General features: G+C 40.1%; 1 protein-coding gene across 2 annotated transcripts in view; it reads left to right on the plus strand.

Moving 5' to 3' along the window:
• Positions 1–19,877, plus strand: part of ZNF804B (zinc finger protein 804B) — a 408,310-nt gene that overhangs the window by 382,315 nt on the left and 6,118 nt on the right. For both annotated transcript variants that reach the window (XM_077268234.1, XM_077268235.1), the window contains exon 3: positions 15,185–15,315. In XM_077268234.1, the coding sequence (XP_077124349.1) occupies positions 15,185–15,315 (131 nt within the window). The remainder of the gene's footprint in view (positions 1–15,184; positions 15,316–19,877) is intronic.

Here is a 19,877-nt window from a genome sequence, read left to right on the forward strand (position 1 = left end):
ATTCAATAGCCTGATCATTTTTGTCCCATGATATCTAACATCAGAGGAAATTTGTGACACCCACAATGTTGTTTTTGGCTGACATTAATTTGATGTGTATTGCCACCTTAAATCTTAGGAAAGTAACATTATCAGGACTTCAGTTATACATTCCTGAGCTAGTATCCATGAATTTATAGAACAAAGCACGTATCCAAGGATATGCCATCTATTTCCAAGAAAATATTGACCTTTTCGTGCTATAAATACAACAATGAGACCCAAGTAATATTAATTAATCTATTTCACAATTAGAGAATTAGTAAATTGCAAGAAGCAATTAGTAATTAATTATCCTACATCTACACAGGGAATTGCTTCATTGTGTCACATTTAATTGGTAAATTTCACTTGCTACATTTTAAATTGGCTTTTTGGTGTATAACACATAGGATTAATTTATGATATTGTAAAATAGTAGCATTGCACTTTACAGTGCGGCAAACATCTACTTCTGGACTTAACTTGAAATCTACATAATGGTCAAGTTTGTACCACGCACAATAGTAATGCACTGGAGCCTAAGTAACTAAACTTGTGAGAGAAATGGAATATGAATCTTTTTGTTAGACTCTATATACTGTATAAATAGTGGCTTGCGAAAGTATTTACCTCTCCTTGGCTTTTTACCTTCATAATTCCCATGCTTAGAGAAAGGATTTCTCCATGTGTGTAATATAAGTGTCATATTGTCAGTCAGTATATAGACTTTACCTTTTCTGAAAGGCCACAGAGGCTGCAACACCATTAACAAAAGGCACCACTAACCAAACACCACCATGAACACAAGGAGATCTCCAAATACCACCATGAAGACCAAGGAGATCTCCAAACAACACTATGAAGACCAAGGAGATCTCCAAATGACACCATGAAGACCAAGGAGATCTCCAAATGACACCATGAAGACCAAGGAGATCTCCAAATGACACCATGAAGACCAAGGAGATCTCCAAATGACACCATGAAGACCAAGGAGATCTCCAAATGACACATGAAGACCAAGGAGATCTCCAAATGACACCATGAAGACCAAGGAGATCTCCAAATGACACATGAAGACCAAGGAGATCTCCAAATGACACCATGAAGACCAAGGACATCTCCAAACAAGTCAGGGGCAAAGCTGTTGAAAAGTTCAAGTCAAGGTTGGGTTATAAAAAAATATCCCAATCTCTGATGATCCCCGGAGCACCATCAAATGCATCATCATCAAATGGAAAGAACATGGTACCACAACAAACCTGCCAAGAGAGGGCCGCCCACCGAAACGCTCAGGCCAGGCAAGGAGGGCATTAATCAGACAGGCAGCACAGAGACCAAAGGTTACCCTTATAGAGCTGCAGAGTTCCCATGCAGAGACTGAAGTATCTGTCCATAGGACCACAATAAGCAATACACTCCATAGAGGTGGCCTTTATAGAAGAGTGGGCAGAAAAAAACTTTACTTACACACAAAAATTGTGTTTGCTAAAAGGTGAGTGGGAGACTCCCCAAATGTATGGAGGAAGGTGCTGTGGTCAGATGAGACTAAAATTGAACTTTTTGGCCACCAAGGTAAATGCTATGTCTGGCACCAAACCAACATAGCTCATCACCCCAAGAACAACATTCCCACAGTGAAAATTGGTGGTGGCAGCATAATGCTGTCGGGATGTTTTTTGGCAGCAGGGACTGGGAAAATGGTCCGAGTTGAGGGGAAGATGGATGATGTGAAATACAAGGATATTCTTGAGCAAAACCTGTTTCAGTTTGTCAGTGATTTGAGACTGGGACGGAGATTCACCTTCCAACAAGACAATGACTCAAAGCATACTGCTAGAGCAACACTCATGTGGTTGAAGGAGAACCATGTAAATGTTTTGGAGTGGTCTAATCAAAGCACAGACATTAATCCAATTGAGAATCTGTGGTCAGACTTGAGGATTGTTGTTCACCAGAAGAAACCATCTAACATGAAGGAGCAGTTTTGCCTTCAGAAAAAAGCCAAAAATCCCAGTAGCAAAATGTGGAAAGTGACTTATCCAAAGAGACTTGTAGCTGTAATTTCTGTAAAAGAAGATCCTACAAAGTTCTGTCTTTAGGGGGGTGAATAGTTTTGCACCATTTTTCCCTTATTTTGTCCTATTTGTGGTTTGCTTCACAAAAAAAAAAAGAATAGCAAATGTTCACAGTTGTAGGCATGTTCTTTACATGAAATGATGCAAACCGTAAAAAACCCTGAAATTCCAGATTGTGAGGTAGCAAAACACAAAAAATATCAAGGGGGTGAATACTTTCGCAAGCCACTGTACTGTATATATATATATATATATATATATATATATATATATATATATATATATATATATATGTGCGTGTGTATAGAATTTTGTCCAATATGGGAAGTTATGAAATCACCTTAGTTAGAGAATTTGTCTTTGTTCCTTTAAATATGTGCAGTGTGCACTATAAGAATTCACAACTCTACAGTCACATAGAGGCACTGCAGACTTGGAGCCTAAGATCGGACAACCCCTGTAAATACAGGGACAAAAAATAGTCCTTGTTTTAATCTCCATCCAAGCAGATGACAGCAGCTCTGCAGCCATATGTGGGACAATCACCACCATATCCAAGCTACATTGCATATAGAAGATTAATAGGAATATTACTAAAAGTATCAGCACCAACAGGTTATGGGATTTGTTTAATTTGTCACTTCATGGTGCTGTTATGTCATCACTGTATTGCAATGCATTGTATATGATTATATTTGTAATCAATTTTAAAGGGAATGTGCCACAGAATCAGAGTGCAGCATAACATGTGGCAAGAGATCTTGATTCCAGTGATGTGTCACTTACTGGACTGCTTGGTGCAGTTTTAATAGAATCCCTGTTTCCTCAGCTGCACATGTTGCAGTGCTCAAATGCTGAGATGTGTATAACCCCGCCCACACCACTGATTGGCAGTGTCCAGCTAATCAGTAGTAGGGGCGGGGTTACACAGATAAGCCTCACTGGTCTGCATGTGACACCTAGTCCTGCAGTGATAATCTCCTACTGATAAAACACTGATTGTATAGAAACTAGAGCACACAGCCTAGTAAGTGACACATCACTGAAACCAGGCTATATGTCCTTATATCATGCTGCTCTCGGATTGCATAGCAAAAACCTGCAGACAGATTCCTTCTAAGTTTTTATTATTGATTGTAATTAATTACAGCTGTATAATTTTATATTATTAGTTTGTAATCTTTCTGCACTCTTCTTCTCGCTCCTACATACCCTTAACCTTCTTTTTTTTTTCTGACCCCTCTATCAGCTTGAGCGTGACATGCGTGGGATGAACTCAGGTGTTTTATTTTAAGCATTAATTAACTAAATGTGACAAGTTGCACATATGCATGTAAAAGTATGAAATATGTATCTGCCGAGGACAAAAAAAACATTCAAAAAATAAAACAATATCAAGAGTAATTATTTATAAGGGTTTAGGCAATTTCAAGTGGATAATGTACCTGAGTGATAGAGAGTCCTCACCATTAAGGACCACTTTGGAACATCAAATTGCTACTGGTTAAAAGCATTTAGTGCCTGTTCTTTGCCGTGTTTTGTCACAGACAGGTGGTCAGTAAGTATTTGCCATTTGCACTTGTCACCTGACACATTTTGGATGCGTTACATAATGGAGTATAACTAGTAAGAAAATGAGGAGTCTTCCTCATGTTGGTCTATGGTGCCGTGCACGTGTCAAATTTTTACGATTGGCCCAAGAAAATTGTCATTGACATGGCCTATTTTTATTCAAGTGTCAGATCAAAATCGTCCATGGGTCCGTTATAAACAACAAACCGCACTTGGATGACATACGAGTGCGGTCCGATTTTCACGGACTGACTGAATGGAGAAGATTGAGAATTTTTTTCTCTGTCCACCTCCATGAAAAACAGATCCCTCTCTAATTAGAATCTGATTAGCATAATCTAACAGTTTTTCTCGAATAGAGAGAAAACGGTCCCATGACCCTAGCCTAACCATGAACAATGGGTCAAAAGACCACCCAAGTAATTACGCGTAGAGAGAAACAAATCAAATCCACCTCTAATTTCTAACACAATTCAGATTCACCAAAATCAATTTTTTTTGGCTACTCAATTCAGACAAATATAGTAAAACGGTGACCACCGTCATTATGCTGTCTTCAAAAGGGCTGGGTATGGGTTAAAAAAACCCTTCCCTCCTGTCTTCTTTGGTCTCGTCACTAGTGCCATCTTCCATGGGCCATCTTTGGTGTTTTCTAGTGCCATTGATATTTGGGTTTTCCTGAGAGGAGGCACCATAGATATCGATTCCCGAAAGACACCAAAAATGGCCAGTGAAGTCCGTATCGGTACCTGGATCAAAAAAGTCATCCAGAATGGAGCAGGGCAGTATGGTAGGACCCAGTGAGAATAATTTATTCTATTTTTGTTTATTTTATTTTTTTTTATGTTCTGGAGTCTGGAGAGACCTCAGAGTATAATACTGTACTTATGATTAATAAATTTAATGCACATCAAATTTCTTGACCAAATTTGAGCAAAGATAACAAATTCAAATTTCAGCAAATTTGCTCATCGCTGACTGCAAGCCATTCTTTTCCTCAAAAGTAGGATGTCCTGCATAGATTACAACCATAGATAAAACCATATAACCATAGATTATAACCTCCTGGTAAAACTGCAGAGGCGGAGAAACGCGCGTCGAGGTGCATCCCAGCAGACCATATACCCCATTTATTATGGCTATGGGTAACTATAGTTTGTGACCCTTTGCTGTATCACTGCATATGCTTTAGTCTAGGATTTGGGATGTGTAGGCATTATGCCTCTGTTATTATGATTTATCACTTAATCTTGTTGCCTAGACTGTACTCTATGGTCATTCACCTTATATTAGATCATTTTGACTGATATACATGTTTAATTGTTTTGGTGATCTATTTAGTATTTTTAGATGCTCTGTAGCTGCATTTTGGATCTTTCTTGATACTTGACACCTGAGCCGTTATTCATACTGTCATACGGACATTTGGGATTTTTTACCAGGCATATCTGACGGATACTAGACTTTTTCGGTAATATTAGTAATAGTTACAGATGATATGCTGGTCTGTCCCTTTGGGATCTATGTGTGCCTTTTAGTTTTTTGTTTTCTGTCCCATGTAATTACAATCCTTTCCATTATTGTTCTACATTATTCTGTATGATTTTTGTAATAAAATTTTTATATTTTATATATATTTTATGATCTATTGCTCCTTTATTTTTTCGCTATTGGTATAGATTATAAACCACCCTGTTGCAAAGGGACAAGAAGACCAACCAGGTCTGAACCCCCTTTCTATACAAGCACCACTGCATGATTACACTTTATGCCACGAATGCCTTTAATCTTGGCCCAGATTCCACTCAAACATGTAAGGGTAAATGTCTTTCGCCAACTAAAGTCATAAAATGTATAGAATTTGCTTCTTCCTGGTAACATTTCTCCTTTGTTACCTTTCCTTTTGGCTCAAAATATCACGGGTTGAGTGCCACCAGATTTCACTGTACTTTGTTGGGAAATATTGGTGCTTTGTGTTTCTTTATATATTACCATATATACTCGAGTATAAGCCGACCCCTCTAATTTTGCCACAAAAAACTGTGAAAACTTAATGACTCGAGTATAAGCCTAGGGTGGAAAATGCAGCAGCTACCGGTAAATGTCAAAAGTAAAAATAGGTACCAATAAAAGTAAAATTAATTGAGACATCAGTAGGTTAAGTGTTTTTGAATCCATATTGAATCAGGAGCCCCATATAATGCTCCATAAAGTTTGATGGGCCCCATTAGATGCTCCATATTAAAATATGCCCCATATAATCCTGCATAAAGGGTAATAAGGGCCCCATAAGATGCTCCATAGAGATATTTGCCCTATATAGTGCTGCACAAACGTTATGGCCCCATAAGATGCTCCGTACAGTCACTTGCCCCATATAATGCTGCACAATCGTTATGGCCCCATACAGATGCTCCGTACAGTCACTGCCCCTTATAGTGCTGCACAATCGTTATGGCTCCATACAGTCACTGCCCCATATGCTTTTGCTGCGATAAAAAAAAAAATCACATACTCACCTCTCTTCGCTCAGGACCCCCGGCACTTTCAATATTTACCTGCTCCTCGTGCGTCTCCGTCTTCAGCACTGATGTTCAGCAGAGGGCGCGCACTGACTACGTCACCGCGCCCTCTGACCTGAATGTCACAGCCAGAGGACGCTGATGACGGAGCCGCACCGGAACGAGGAGCGGTAAATATCGCGCAGCGCTGTATACTCACCTACTGCTGGCGCGGTCCCTGCGCGTCCCTGCTTCTTCCAGCACTGCATCTTCTTCCTGTATTGAGCGGTCACAGTTACCGCTCATTACCGAAATGAATATGCAGCTTCACCTCTATGGGAGGTGGAGCCGCATATTCATTACGGTAATGAGCGGGACCATGTGACCGCTCAGTACAGGAAGAAGCTGCAGCGCTGGAAGAAGCAGGGACGCGCAGGGACCGCGCCAGCAGTAGGTGAGTATAATTAGATAGCCCCCACCCCCCCTCCCCTGCCGACCCCCGGGTATGACTCGAGTATAAGCCGAGAGGGGGACTTTCAGCCCCCAAAAATGGGCTGAAAATCTCAGCTTATGCTCGAGTATATACAGTATGTCTAATTCATTGACACTAGGACTCAATTTAACACCTGGATTTATGAGTCACTACATGGATACAATTCACACCTCCACCAGAAGGACTCCAGGTAACTAAGAACATTTTTCCCACTGCCTCTCCATTTGTAAGAAAATGCCTAATTTGATTACCTTGGCTTATCTATGGACTCATCACACTTCCCACCCCCTAACAAATGTCCTCCTGTAGTATTCTTTAAATGTTGTGCTTTTTTCTTATTAATCTATTTGTAATCTTGCCTGAAGAAGGAGCCACTGTGCTCTGAAAGCTTGCAAACATATTATTTTCTGGTAAGCCAATAAGGCTATGTGCACACGTTCAGGAAAATTCTGCAGAAAACCCTGAAAAAAACCAGACTTTTCTGCAGGAAATCCGCATGCAGTTTTTGCGCATTTTTGACGCTTTTTTTAGCGTGTTTTTTTCCCAATGCATTAAATAGCGTTAAAAATGCAAAAAATCCAAATACAATGCATCATGTGCACAAAAATTGCAGAATGCATTCTAAATGATGGGATGCATAATGTATGCGTTTTTTAATGCGTTTTTATAGCGTTTGTATAGCGAAAAACCGCGAAAAATCCGCAACGTGTGCACACAGCCTAAAGGTATCACTCCCAGAATACTTTTGCCGTCATTGGGCAGAAAAGTATTCACATCAATTCAAGGGAAAAATCTGTATTCAGTGAAGGCAGATTTTCCCATTACTGAGATAGGAGATGACAGTTGGTGTTTTTAAAATTCTATGGATGAGGAGGAACTAGAAGCAGACACAGATATTTGGCTACAAGTTCTCCTGAAACAACAGTTACACTTCTCCATAGAACTTTATGAGTACCAACTGTCATCTCCTATCTGGAAAGATCTCTATTCACTGAAAAAACATTTTACCTGTCAATTGAGAATTTTGAGAATCAACGATCAGTGCACGAGGAGGAAGAAGCAGATTCTTCTGAAAAGATAAATTACAAAGTTTCTTCTTTTCATGTGTACTATTGATTTTTTAGAATACAAATTAAAATAACAGTTACTCTTTAACTACCAACATAGCAGAAGCTTTCTCCGGAGAATGAAGGAGCCCAGTGGGATTTTATGTTTGGTGGTGCCTGAAGGTTCAGGGAACTAAATAGGTTTAGTTTAGGATCTGTGAATTAATTTTAAAGTTTGAGGTCTGGTTTGCGGTCCTCATTAAATTTTTGAGTTTGATCTTTCGTCTGATTCATTTGGACATTTTTGTCTGTGGTTTTAATTAAAGGAATTGTCCACTGCAAATTATTATTTTAAAAATGGGCCAATGAGGGTCTTATAACAAAGAAGCAAACAAAAAAAAACAAATGATCACCTACTGGAAGCTTGCTGCTCTTTTGCATCGCTGCCTGTGTTCCTCATGGTCCTCTTTTCTTTTTCGTACAAAAAGTCTTATGACCTTTGCAGCCAATCAGAGGTCACTGATCGGCTGCAACATTCTAGCTCTCTATCCGACTTGGAGGGAACATTAAAGCTGCAGGCAGTCAATGTCTTCTGATTGCCTATGGTTGTTACATGACATCCCCCCAACCTAAGAGGAAGCGAGGAGACCTGCAGGGACACAGTAGTGCAGACGAGCAGTGGAAGCCGGTAGGTGAGTAATTTTTCATTGTTTTGCTTTAAAACTCCCATGGGCTCATTTTAATATGAGTAACATGTAGTGGAGCACCCCTAAAATATTTGAGGTCTGGTCTGGGATTTAAGTTAACCCATTACTTGCCAAATTAGAAATTTTCATTTCACAGATTTTTCAGAAAAGGGAGTCCCAATATTCAATTAAAAATGACAATGACATGATTTCCTATTTTGAAAACATTCATTTTACAAACACAACACAAAAAATTGGACCTAATTATAAAAATTATAAAATCTTAGTTGCTAGAAGCAAAAGATTAGGCGTCCCAAAAAAGGACATTGGTAGATAATGGGTTAACTTAGGAGTCTGATCCGAGGTCTGAAATAATTTTGGGATTTGATTTATTGCTAGAGATCAGCGAACTTGTTCAGAAAACATTCACCAATCTCAAATTTGGCATGAGCGTTGCACATTCGGATTCGTGTTCGGATTCCCTAGCATTTGTGATTGAGTTCACTAAGATGTCAGTGTTTCCGGGAGCAGCACGGGCCACAAAACGTCCCGCGCACAGAAGACACATGGATGAAATCCGTGTGTCATCATTGTGACTCGTACTGGTGACTGGTAATTAGCACTACTGTTTGCACTATTTCACAATTAGTTCAACTCACTGACATCAGCGTGAGACCCGTGGTAAAAGTTGTAACGACGCTTGCGGTGACGTCAGTGAGTTCGTTGGCTGTCAACTCCCAGGACCTTTCTGATGGCACCGCGAGCTTGAGAACTTTCCCAAGCTCGCGGTGACATTGGTCAGATCATAGGAGTTCATCACCGCGAGTCAGTGAGCAGCTCGGAATGATGAGTATTTACGGGACCATGGTGGGAGCTGTACTTTCAAAAAAGTTTTTTTAAAACGCAACCCAGCTGACAAATGTGCCCTTGCTCCATCACACGCATGGATGTGAATACAGTAAATGCCAACTGGGCGCCTATGGGGTCCACCTAATCCTTCGATTGAGTTGCTTCCATTTAGCACTTGGAGCTGGTTGCCGATAGGTTTGTACAGCTCCTGATGTGTGCAGGACAAGGTGTATAAATACTTCTGCACTTAGCTCACTCTACTGGTGACTACAGGCAGCACGAATCATGTCATTTATCAAGTCCGGGGTAGGCATCCCCATGTTCTATTAAAATTCGCAATCTAAATGAAATAACATGAGTAAACTCTATGAATAAACATTCTTTACTGTCGTTCATCCCGGCATTGTCATCTGCGAGGATTTCAAGGTAAATTCATTGATAAAGCGAGCTTTACGAGGATAAGTTCTGGCTCACCTCGGAAAAGAAGAAGAGTCATTAAAATTAAACCTTGGATATTCCATTCTGCAGATATGAGTTGAATGTTACAACGTTCCATCTCCTATTATTTTTATGGCACATCAAAGGATTTATTTCATTTAAGTAGCAAAAATGTAGTTTAGAGTCAAATGTGACCTTTCTGCTAACAACAAAAAAAATCTAAAGGGAATCGTGGCCATTGTCTCTCTTGTGTAGCTAGTATATACACTGCTCGAAAAATGAAGGAGACATGTAAATCACACATCGATGAGCGAAAGATGCATGTTGGAAATCTTAGGGCAAGTGGGAAGAGCGAGGTTAAGTGCCAGAATTGGCGCATCTTCTTATAGAGCTGATATTTTTAGCCAGGGGGGGCAGTATCTATGGCCCATTCCCAGGCTAGTAATATCAGCCCGCAGCTGTCTGCATAGCCTTTTTTTAGTTACTAATTATGGGGGGATCCCACGTCATTTTTTTGGGGGGTCCCCCATTTTAATAGCCAGGAAAGGCTAAGTATACAGCTGTGAGCTGATATTAACCCCTTACCGACATCGGACGTACTATACCATCCGATGTCGGCTCCCCGGCTTTGATGCAGGGCTCCGCGGTGAGCCCGCATCAAAGCCGGGACATGTCAGCTGTTTTGAACAGCTGACATGTGCCCGCAATAGGCGCGGGCAGAATCGCGATCTGCCCGCACCTATTAACGCAGACAGCGGCATTTAACTACCGCATCCGGCCGGGTGGCCGGAAATGACGTCATCGCCGACCCCCGTCACATGATCGGGGGTCGGTGATGCATCAGGAAGGTAACCATAGAGGTCCTTGAGACCTCTATGGTTACTGATGCCGGCGTGCTGTGAGCGCCCCCCTGTGGTCGGCGCTCACAGCACACCTGCAATTCTGCTGTGTAGCAGCGAACTGATGATCGCTGCTACATAGCAGAGCCGATCGCGTTGTGCCTGCTTCTAGCCTCCCATGGAGGCTATTGAAGCATGGCAAAAGTAAAAAAAAAAAGTTTAAAAAAATGTGAAAAAAATAAAAAAAAACATAAAAGTTTAAATCCACCCCCCTTTCGCCCCAATCAAAATAAATCCATAAAAAAAAAAATCAAATATACACATATTTGGTATCGCCGCGTTCAGAATCGCCCGATCTATCAATAAAAAAAAGCATTAACCTGATCGCTAAACGGCGTAACGAGAAAAAAAATCGAAACGCCAGAATTACGTTTTTTTGGTCGCCGCGACATTGCATTAAAATGCAATAACGGGCGATCAAAAGAACGTATCTGCACCGAAATGGTATGATTAAAAATGCTGTCTCGGCATGCCAAAAATAAGCCCTCAACCGACCCCAGATCATGAAATATGGAGACGCTACGAGTATCGGAAAATGGCGCAATTTTTTATTTTTTTTTTTAGCAAAATTTGGAATTTTTTTTCAACACTTAGGTAAAAAATAACCTAGTCATGTTAGGTGTCTATGAACTCGTAATGACCTGGAGAATCATAATGGCAGGTCAGTTTTAGCATTTAGTGAATCTAGCAAAAAAGCCAAGCAAAAAACAAGTGTGGGATTGCACTTTTTTTGCAATTTCACCGCACTTGGAATTTTTTTCCCGTTTTCTAGTACACGACATGGTAAAACCAATGATGTCGTTCAAAAGTACAACTCGTCCCGCAAAAAATAAGCCCTCACATGGCCAAATTGACAGAAAAATAAAAAAGTTATGGCTCTGGGAAGGTGGGGAGCGAAAAACGAAAACGAAAAAACGGAAAAAGCTCTGGGGGTGAAGGGGTTAATAGCCTGGGAAGCTCCATGGCTATTACCCCCTTCCTATGCTATAAACATCTGCCCCCAGTCGTCGGCTTTCCCTCTGCCGGTTGCGAAAATTACCCACGCCATTTTTTTCCTAAAAATAATCTTTTATTAATTAAATACATGTCTAGTAATTTGTACACACACTGTACTCTATGTAATCCATCTCTTCTATCCTGTCGGCTCCTGCAGTAATTTAATAGAACACGGCAGATGATTTATCAGCTTTTGGATTTTCTTCTATCTATCTCTCTATGCAATATAAATACATATATATATATACAGTATATGTGTCACTAACATATATATATACATCTATTCTTTGTGCATATATCTATTCTATCTTGTCACTCTGTGATTATACTGTACGCGGCAGATGATTTGCCGACTTTTCTATCTGTCTATCTATCTAATATATATACAGTATATGTGTTTGTTTTGACAAATATTTCCTTTGAAAACGATGTGTAAATGACAGAGAATTGCTGTATGTAAAAGTTCATGTTAAAATCGCATTGCAATCAGTTAGCAATCACACTGCATTTGGATGTAAATCGGATGCTAGGTGGGAAAAATCGGATTGTACTCACATAAAAAGCGCATGACACTCGTCCGACTCTCCTGCATCAAAAATCGGACCTATTTTAAAATCGCTAGTGTGTCTCCTGCCTTGTAGGGGAGTTTTTCTAGAAGATTTAGCGAGATTCTGTATAGTTTGCACTCCAAAGCCTCCTAAAAAACCCTCTCTGTGCACACACCCTTGGGGAATGGTCAGTTTCTTCTCATGAATCGTGGAGCTTATTAAATCCATATAAAATCCATATAAAAAAAATTCAAATACTTTAATGTACTTGCTATTGACTTCAATACGAAATTACTCCTATCATGAATATGATCTGGTTTTCTTGTATTTTTTTTATTCCATGTGAAAGAAAAGCATCATATCAATTCTTCAATTAATTCTGCATGAAAAAAACTAGACATTTGGACACTGAATCAAGCAGAAAATAATGCTCCGTACATTTCATACAAATGAAAAACACACACAGAAAATGGATTCTGTTTATGGTTTTTTTCAGCCAGAAAATCCTCATGGCAAAACTGTGTGAACGTCTTCTTAGATTTCAGTGGTGTTAGTGAATACTCGGTCACATCTCCACAATTTTCAATATTGTACATTAATTTATGAAGTCACTCTCATTTCTGATATTTTTCTACAAAATATATGTTTATTACGTCAGTTGCTATTAATGATTAAATGTGTTTTTTTTCTACATTTGGACGATTTTTATGCAGTGTGAGTCTTTAAATAAGGTGATCATAAAATAAGGCAGCATCACTGCAGGCTACCTGAGCTCGGCATTTAGAATTTTGTTTTAATTAATATTCCTGTGCGAAGTAATCAGCCCACACATATGGATCACTGTGGGATCAAGTCAGTACTTGTTATGTTTCCTACACATACAGGACTCTGCAAAAGTTTCATGCCGTTGTGTAAAACATACAATGAAGTTAGAACGCTCACAAACGTTAGAATTCTAAAAGTTAGAACGAGTACAAAGATAAAATAAAATTAAATGTTTTTTTCAATTCACAAAATGCAAAGTGAATGGACAAAGGAGAAAACGTTATCCCATCAATATCCCATCGCCTTTAGCCTTCATCACTTCTTCTAGGCACTTGTCACTTGCACAGTTTTTTGAAGGAACTCAGCAGGAGGTTGTTCCAAACATCTGGGAGAACTGACCACAGATCTTCTGTGGGTGTGTAAGGGACAGCAGGTGGGTTTCTGTGTCCCTAAATACCAATGACATGGGTCCCTGGGTGTGTATGTGTGATGCTCTTTCAGAATTAATGACTTTTAAAAAGCATGCTGCCTGATGGCTTCTCAGCGGGGGATTCCGTATGTTTGGCAAGAAGAGCACGGTACGTGGCGGCTCATTACTTGTGCGGTACATTGTCACAGCTGATTCCTGTTTCCTGATTATCTTCTCTTCTCTTGCCCAGTTTTAAGGCTCGTGCTATCCGCAGTTTTGACGGATAGCACTCGTACCAATGTTATTCTATGGGTCTGTGCACGATTGCACACTTTTCTTCGGAAAGATGGATGGTTCTCACCCATTCATGTCTATGGGACCGTGAAGTAAAAATTGGACCGCACTTGGATGACTATTTTTTCCTCTCCACCTCTGAGAAAATCAGATCCCACTCTGATCAGAGTCTGATTAGCATAACCAGACTGCACCTGCCCTTAGTGTACAAAATCCTGCCCTAGTTGGGTGTTTTTGCACCTGCTAGAAACTCCAAGTCCGGCTTACATGTAGCTGAGATCCCTCTGGTGTCGTCTCTGATTTCCACTGACCCACAGTCCTGGACATCCGGCTCAGCAGCACTGATGTTTCTTTTTCTCCTATTATCACACTTCTCTACCTGTTCCAGAAATATACCGCTGTCTGGTAGTGTTTCCTGCACACGCTCTATGCGGTACTGTCTCTACTACTATCCTATATTGCCTAGAACACTAGTGAACACAGACCGAAGAGGCCCCTGTGCAAGAACAATATTTAGCCCCTTTGCAGTCTAAACAGCTCATCATAATGCACAATTCCACCTGATTTGTGGCCCCCTTACTTCTTGGGCCCTTGTGCGGCTGCACAGGTTGCACCAGTAATATGTCCACCCCTGAACTAGAACCAGGAACTACTTCCCCCTAGTTTCCTTGCAACTCCTCCCTCCATCTGGGTTGTCCAACTGTTATCCCTATCATCCCCAACCATCTAACCTCTTACAGCCCTTCTGGGAAACCTGAAATAAAAAATACATTTTGACAATACTACGGCCGTCGGCACAAGCCCTTAGAGATATAGACTTTTACAAATCCTCCTGTCTCTCCATGTGATCCCAGATAGGCTGGATGATGTGAGATCAGGGCTCTGCGGGGGCCGGATCATCACCTCCAAGACTCCTTGTTCTTGTTAATGACATTGGTTGGATGTTTAGGGTCATTGTCCGGCTACAGAAAAAATTTGGGGCCAATCAGAAGCCTCCGTGATGGTATTACATGTATCAATTTTGTATCCTGGAAAAATTGGAGTGCCTAAAAAAGTTTCCATAAATGTATAGTTTTCACCTTGTCAGCTTGCTGTAGTTAAAATTATTAAAACCAATTGAATTCTCCTTCCTCTGCTCCAGCAATGCTTCTATATCGCTACTCCCAGTGATCCGTTACAGACTTTGATGCTAACATCTCTGCAGCCAATCACTTAACTCAGAGGTGATGCCGATACATAAGGCGCAAGATGCTGAGTCTAGTGATTGCCTGCAGCGGTAATGTGAGCTGCAATCGTGACATCACAGCTTCACCCGATAACGTCTCCCTTGGAGCAGCAGCGGAGAGGTGTCGCAGGAGCAGAGGAAGGTCGATTCAGCTGGTTTTTAATGTTTTTTAATTTCAGCATGCCAATGAGGGAGAAAAAATTTAAAGCAAGAAAAACGCTTTGCCAAAATTTGCCGAAAGGTGAGTATTGGATAATTGGATATTCTGTGTCATCTGATGGTCATAGAAATTGTGTAAAACTTACCATAAAAAGGAAAATAATTTATTACAGTATAAAGTGATCCGTGTTTTTTTTTCCTGTAGAGATTAAAAGAACTGAAACAAAGAGAATTTGCTCGAAATGTGTCTTCAAAGTCCTGGAAAGATGAAAAAAAGCAAGAGAAGGCACTCAAGCGTCTTCATCAGCTGGCGGAGCTGCGCAAGCAACCAGACGGGTGAGATTTCAAATTAAGAAGCTTTGAATCTGAAGCTACAGAAAACCTTATAAAACAATACGTCCTGATTGCAATTTTTTTTCCCGATTCAGGATAATTAAGTTATGTTACATGTACTGACTAAGTGACATAACATGATAGAGCTGAATATATCCACTGCAATTACAGCTGCATTCATGGAGGCAGCGTAAAATATACAGTACGGTAATAGATGGGATTTCTTTTTTAGCAGAGCACCATCTTATAAATAAATGAATATATCTTATGGCAGTCATAATGCAGTCTTGTTTGAGGTGCTGCTTAAAGGGAACATGGCATCAGAAAATAAACTATTACAATATTCTTACAATTTTCACATTGGTCACTAAGTCTAATATTAAACTCATACTTCCTTTTCTTTATTCAGCTGTCTTATTATCGTCATAGACAGGAATAATAAGTAACACCTCTATATACAGTAGATAACACAGGATCCACCATTCACAATAGGTGATATCACAGCTCACCTCCTCCTCCTCCTGTACAATGACTGATAACACCTCTATATACAGTAGATAACACAGGATCCACCATTCACAATAGGTGATGTCACAGCTCACCTCCTCCTCCTGTACAATGACTGATAACATCTCTATATACAATAGATAACACAGGATCCACCATTCACAATAGGTGATATCACAGCTCACCTCCTCCTCCTCCTGTAAAATGACTGATAACACCTCTATATACAGTAGATAACACAGGATCCACCATTCACAATAGGTGATGTCACAGCTCACCTCCTCCTCCTGTACAATGACTGATAACACCTCTATATACAGTAGATAACACAGGATCCACCATTCACAATAGGTGATATCACAGCTCACCTCCTCCTCCTGTACAATGACTGATAACACCACTATATACAGTAGATAACACAGGATCCACCATTCACAATAGGTGATGTCACAGCTCACCTCCTCCTCCTGTACAATGACTGATAACACCTCTATATACAGTAGATAACACAGGATCCACCATTCACAATAGGTGATATCACAGCTCACCTCCTCCTCCTGTACAATGACTGATAACACCACTATATACAGTAGATAACACAGGATCCACCATTCACAATAGGTGATATCACAGCTCACCTCCTCCTCCTCCTGTAAAATGACTGATAACACCTCTATATACAGTAGATAACACAGGATCCACCATTCACAATAGGTGATGTCACAGCTCACCTCCTCCTCCTGTACAATGAATGATAACATCTCTATATACAATAGATAACACAGGATCCACGATTCACAATAGATGATGTCACAGCTCACCTCCTCCTCCTGTACAATGACTGATAACACCTCTATATACAGTAGATAGCACAGGATCCACCATTCACAATAGGTGATGTCACAGGTCACCTCCTCCTCCTGTACAATGAATGATAACATCTCTATATACAATAGATAACACAGGATCCACGATTCACAATAGATGATGTCACAGCTCACCTCCTCCTCCTGTACAATGACTGATAACACCTCTATCCCCATACCGATCACCGCTGTACTATTACTGCGTAGGTCGGGTCCCCTTCTTTGATGTGGGCTCCAGCACTGAGCCCGCATCAAAGCCGGGACATGTCAGCTATTTTGAACAGCTGACATGTGCCCGCAATAGCGGCTGGTGGAATCGCTATTAACTAGTTAAATGCCGCTGTCAAACGCTGACAGCGGCATTTAAATACCGCTTCTGGCCATCGGGCCAGAAATGAGAGCATCGCCGACCCCCGTCACATGATCGGGGGTCAGCGATGCGTTGGCATAACAACCAGAGGTCTCCTTGAGACCTCTATGGTTGTTGATGCCGGATTGCTGTGAGCGCCACCCTGTGGTCGGCGCTCATAGCAAGCCTGTAATAGCAGAGCTTATCGAGTTGTGCCAGCTTCTAGCCTCCCATAGAGGCTATTGAAGCATGGCAAAAGTAAAAAAAAATGTTTTAAAAAATATGAAAACAAAAAAATAAAAGTTTAAATCACCCCCCTTTGGCCCCATTCAAAATAAAACAATAAAAAAAATCAAACATACCCATATTTGGTATCGCCGCGTTCTGAATCTCCCGATCAATCAATAAAAAAAAAAGGATTAACCTGACCGCTAAATGGCATAGCGAGAAAATAATTTGCAACGCCAGAATTGCGTTTTTTTGGTTGCCACGACATTACATTAAAATGTAATAACGGGCGATCAAAAAACGTATCTGCATCAAAATGGTATCATTAAAAACGTCAGCTCAGCATGCAAAAAATAAGCCCTCACCTGACCCCAGATCATGAAAAATAGAGACGCTACAGGTATCCGAAAATGGCGCTTTTTTTTTTTTTTTTGTAGCAAAGTTTGGAATTTTTTTTACCACTTAGATAAAACATAACCTAAACATGTTTGGTGTCTATGAACTCGTAATGACCTGGAGAACCAAAATAGCAGGTCAGTTTTAGCATTTAGTGAACCTAGCAAAAAAGCCAAGCAAAAAACAAGTGTGGAATTTCACTTTTTTTGCAATTTCATCGCACTTGCAATTTTTTTTCCTGGTTTCTAGTGCACGACATGGTAAAACCAATGATGTTGTTCAAAAGTACAACTTGTCCCACAAAAAAAGAAGCCCTCACATGGCCATATTGACTGAAAAATAAAAAAAAGTTATGGCTCTGGGAAGGAGGGGAGCGAAAAACGAAAACGCAAAACCGAAAAAGGGCAAGGTCTTGAAGGGGTTAAAGGAATTACATATTTGTAATGCACTTTCTGTTGTTTTCAAGAGATCTTCTTGCTGTCATTAAATTTAGAACCTGTAGGCTATGTTCACATGTTGCTTTTTTTTGCTGCGTGTTTTCTACAGCCAAATCCTGCTCTCCTGGTAATAAAGAAGCTGCATTTTGGTGCAGTGTTTTTGGGGTATGGACTACATGTGTGCTTTGTCTACAGTATATGTTTAATAAATTCAGTTTTATTAACCAAAAACGTTGCAAAAACATCATTGCAATTTTTGCTGCATTTTTCCACTTTCTCATTCCTTTTTTCCACTTTCACATTGCATTCTATCCACTTTCTATAGGTGAATAATTGCTGCAAAATTAATGAAAGAATTGAGAAACAATAGAAGATTTCCAGTTCACTTAAAAACAAGCACGTACTGGGGATTTCTGAAATCCCATAGCTCTCGCTGCCGCTTTAAAACGCAGCATGTAAATTGTTTAAAAAAGCAGCAAAAAAACACTTCAAAAACGCAATGTGTGAACATAGCCTTACAGTTCAGTTATCAGAGGAATGACAAATTATATGTGCGGTAATTATATTAAATAAGGAAAGTAATTATGAATAAAAAAATATTTAAAATATTTATGGTTTTTATTGTAAATCAGCCATTAAAAATGCTAAAAAAAAATAGGAATTGCAACAAAATGACAGCTTTTCAGAATATACCCTTTATTTGCTTAAAAGATTTTGCCCCAATTAGAAGGAAAGATAATTAAATGGTAATAATGTAGGAGTAGGATTATTTATATATAGTATCATGTAAACCATCGTCTCCACCATAAAGTAATTGCTCTTATAATGAAGTAATCAGTAACCAGGGAGGAAGGTGACAATATTGAAATAATAAGAAATAGGCATTGAGCAACTTCTCATGAGGGGGATGATCGCGATGTGACCCCTCTGCTATCATTAATTATAGCAATGGGAGATGCCAGATGTTCTCCTGAAGCTGTTTCTTCTTTTCTCTGTAAGAAACTATAGGCATGCTATGAGTGCTGAGACGTGTAAGGAGACCTATGGGGGTTCATGAGCAGAAATTTGAGAGGGATGCAGCACCATAAAGAGAATCTATCGGCACGCTTTTATGGAAGTAGTGGTATGGTTGGGTAGGTGCTTGTCCCCCGATAAGAATGATACCTTTTGGGTTCAGGAAAGATATATATCTTTGTACCCTGTTAGCCAGTAGATAGAATAATATTTAGAATTGAGAGTCTCCTCCGTCCTCCTCCCTGTAGGCCCCAGATCCAAGATGGTCACGGGGGGCCTTCCGGGTCCTGCAGGGAGGTGGCTTGCAAGTGCCTGCTGAGAGCAGGCGCCGGCAAGCCTCCTGCACTGCCTGTCAGATCGCTGATCTGACACAGTGCTTTGCAAAGTGTCAGATCAGTGATCTGGCACTATACAGTGATGTCCCACCCTGGAGCAATGTAAAAAAGTAAAAAAAAAATAATAATGTGTAAAAAAAAAAAATTCCTAAATAAAGAAAAAAATATTGTTCCAATAAATACAGATCTTTATGTAAATAAAAAAACAATAAAAGTGCACATATTTAGCATCGCCGTCTTCAGTGAACACCGTAAAAAAAAAAAAGAGGCATAAAACAATGCTTTATCATCATACCGCTGAACAAAAAGTGGAATAAGTCGGTGATCAAAAAGACGGATATAAATAAACATGGTATCACTGAAAACGTCATCTTGTCCCACAAAAAACGAGCCACCATACAGAGTCATCAGCGAAAAAATAAAAAAGTTATAG

This window comes from Ranitomeya variabilis, chromosome 6 (genome assembly GCF_051348905.1).
Source record: "Ranitomeya variabilis isolate aRanVar5 chromosome 6, aRanVar5.hap1, whole genome shotgun sequence".
Taxonomy (NCBI): Eukaryota; Metazoa; Chordata; class Amphibia; order Anura; family Dendrobatidae; genus Ranitomeya; species Ranitomeya variabilis.